Source organism: Phaethon aethereus (assembly GCF_964289735.1).
Source record: "Phaethon aethereus genome assembly, chromosome: 11".
NCBI classification, from domain to species: domain Eukaryota; kingdom Metazoa; phylum Chordata; class Aves; order Phaethontiformes; family Phaethontidae; genus Phaethon; species Phaethon aethereus.
This window is the reverse complement of record NC_138587.1, coordinates 2,699,142-2,702,385: the sequence shown is the minus strand read 5'-3', so window position 1 is coordinate 2,702,385 and position 3,244 is coordinate 2,699,142. Positions and strand designations below refer to the sequence as shown.

The 3,244-nt window shown below is 41.6% G+C and overlaps 1 protein-coding gene across 1 annotated transcript; it reads left to right on the top strand.

Annotated features, from left to right (window-relative positions):
* Nucleotides 1-736: 736 nt before the first annotated feature.
* LRRN1 (leucine rich repeat neuronal 1) lies at nucleotides 737-2,887 on the top strand (the record flags this gene model as incomplete). The annotated part of the gene is made up of 1 exon (XM_082004713.1): nucleotides 737-2,887. One exon carries the CDS (start codon nucleotides 737-739, stop codon nucleotides 2,885-2,887), a length of 2,151 nt encoding a protein of 716 aa, XP_081860839.1.
* Between the last annotated feature and the right edge of the window lie 357 nt (nucleotides 2,888-3,244).

The window sequence follows — 3,244 nt, the reverse complement described above, 5'->3', positions numbered from 1 at the left end:
TGATTACCTCGGATGAATTTTGGCAAAGTTCGTATGCATTTAGCTTGAAACTTATAAACCAACATCCTTCTGAGCCTTACTTCCACACACCTGAAATCCGAGCCTTGGGGGCAGCTCCGGCACCCTGACTCCCATTGGGATTACGCTCTGAACACTCATTTGAGACCTAGCTGCACTCGCAAGCATATCCTCGCTCCTCAGCGTTTCTCAAGCCATTCAAACAAATATTGCAGAGTAAAACTGAAAGAGATCAGAAAGTTTTATTTGCAGATGATTGTGTACTGTTACAGTCACTCACTTGGGAACTATCGGGGAGTTTTCTCGTGAAAATCGCAAGTAGAACAGAGTTCCAAACCCTACATAACTTAACTATACCAGATCAGGATTTTCCTAAGAGATGAACATTAAAATAGTGATTGTTTTCAGATATTTTTCCTTAAAAGATGAAGAAATTAAACGATATGTGACCTGTGTATGAGATGAACATAACATATACCCTAATCTGTTTTCAGGAACATCTTCAGAGACTGAAGGTTCTGGAACACAGAGGAGCAGCTGAGAATCTGCAGACCACTTCTTGTCTTCTCTTAACTCAGAGAATCATCTTTCACCTTCTGGATGTCCAAGCCTTTCACCTTAAACTTTAAGCTTTACATTTTCTGCCTGATAACAAATTACCTTCTCAATCTGTTGTTATTTTAAGGGGCTGGGGAGCTGAGCGCACTAGCTGACCAGCATGGCGAAGGTTAGAGTTGTTTTAACTGTTTGCCAGTTGGTGCTAGAGTTGTTAATGAATTCATTAACTGAGTCTTCCATACAGAGTAACGAATGTCCACAGCTTTGTGTATGTGAAATCAGGCCATGGTTTACACCACAGTCAACGTACAGGGAAGCCACAACAGTTGACTGCAATGACCTTCGATTAACAAAAATCCCCAGCAATCTTTCCAGTGACACTCAAGTCCTTCTGTTACAAAGCAACAACATTGCAAAAACCACAGATGAACTCCAACAGCTGTTCAATTTAACAGAATTGGATTTTTCACAAAACAACTTCACAAGTATCAAAGATGTGGGGCTCTCAAATCTCACTCAACTTACTACTTTGCACCTGGAGGAAAACCAGATAACGGAGATGACTGACTACTGCTTGCAAGACCTTTGCAATCTTCAGGAACTATATATAAACCACAACCAGATCAGCAGCATTTCTGCAAATGCGTTCTCTGGCCTGAAGAACCTTTTGAGATTACATCTCAACTCCAACAAATTAAAGGTTATTGATAGCCGCTGGTTTGATTCTACTCCTAACTTAGAGATTCTCATGATTGGAGAAAATCCAGTGATTGGAATACTAGATATGAATTTCAAACCACTCTCAAATTTAAGGAGTCTAGTTTTGGCAGGTATGTATCTCACAGACATTCCTGGCAATGCCTTGGTAGGCTTGGATAGTCTTGAAAGTCTTTCCTTCTATGACAACAAATTGGTGAAAGTTCCTCAGCTTGCACTTGAGAAAGTTCCAAATTTAAAATTCCTGGATCTCAACAAAAATCCAATTCATAAAATTCAAGAAGGTGATTTTAAAAACATGCTCAGATTGAAAGAGCTCGGAATCAATAATATGGGAGAACTCGTGTCTGTTGATAGGTATGCACTGGACAACCTGCCTGAACTCACAAAGCTTGAAGCCACCAACAATCCAAAGCTGTCTTACATACATCGTTTGGCATTTCGCAACGTTCCTGCCCTGGAGAGCTTGATGCTGAACAACAATGCCTTGAATGCAGTCTACCAAAAGACGGTCGAATCCCTTCCAAACCTGCGTGAGATCAGTATCCACAGTAACCCGCTCAGGTGCGACTGTGTCATTCACTGGATCAATTCAAACAAAACCAATATCCGTTTCATGGAGCCTCTATCCATGTTTTGCGCTATGCCTCCAGAATACAGAGGACAGCAAGTGAAGGAAGTGTTAATACAGGATTCAAACGAACAGTGTCTTCCAATGATCTCTCATGAGACCTTTCCAAATCACTTAAACTTGGACATTGGCATGACAGTGTTTTTAGATTGTCGGGCCATGGCAGAACCTGAGCCAGAAATCTACTGGGTCACTCCTCTCGGCAATAAAGTAACTGTGGAAAGTCTCTCTGACAAATACAAGCTGAGTAGTGAAGGCACCTTGGAAATCTCTAACATCCAGGTTGAAGACTCCGGGAGGTACACCTGTGTTGCTCAAAACTTAGAAGGCGCTGACACAAGGGTCGCTGCTATCCGGGTGAACGGAACGCTTTTGGATGGTACCCAGGTTCTGAAAATCTATGTTAAGCAAGCCGAATCGCATTCCATCTTAGTTTCTTGGAAAGTTAATTCCAATGTCATGACTTCCAATTTAAAATGGTCATCGGCCACTATGAAGATTGACAACCCTCACATTACGTACACCGCTAGGGTCCCAGTTGATGTTCATGAATATAACCTCACGCATTTACAACCATCTACAGATTATGAAGTGTGTCTAACGGTGTCAAATATCCATCAGCAAACGCAGAAGTCCTGCGTTAACGTTACAACAAAAAACGCAGCTTTTGCGCTAGATATTTCAGACCAAGAAACCAGCACTGCCCTCGCAGCAGTAATGGGGTCCATGTTTGCTGTCATTAGCCTCGCCTCCGTTTCTGTTTACATTGCAAAAAGATTTAAGAGAAAAAACTACCACCATTCATTGAAAAAATATATGCAAAAGACTTCTTCAATCCCACTGAACGAGCTCTACCCTCCACTTATTAATCTCTGGGAAGGTGACAGTGAAAAAGACAAGGATGGTTCTGCAGAGACCAAGCCAACCCAAGTCGACACATCCAGAAGCTATTACATGTGGTAACTCAGAGGATATTTTGCTTCTGGTAGTAAGGAGCACAAAGACTTTTTTGCTTTATTCTGCAAAAACGAGAAGTTGAAGACTTTTGTATTTTTGACTTTGCTAGTTTGTGGCAGAGCGGCGAGGACAGGTGGATATTTCAGAATTTTTTAGTATAGCGTATCGCAATTGTTTGACACAAAGGGCAGCTTCACCTAGCTTCCAATTCTTTTTTTCCCCCCCCTTTTTTTAGTTATTGTGCTAAACTTAATGCTGTTCTAACTACAGTGCTGAATAAAATTTATGAGAGGCTGGGGTTACCCTGTGATTCAAAAGTAGCGCAACCCCATTCTTCTGAAGCCATCCGTAGAGTACAGTATC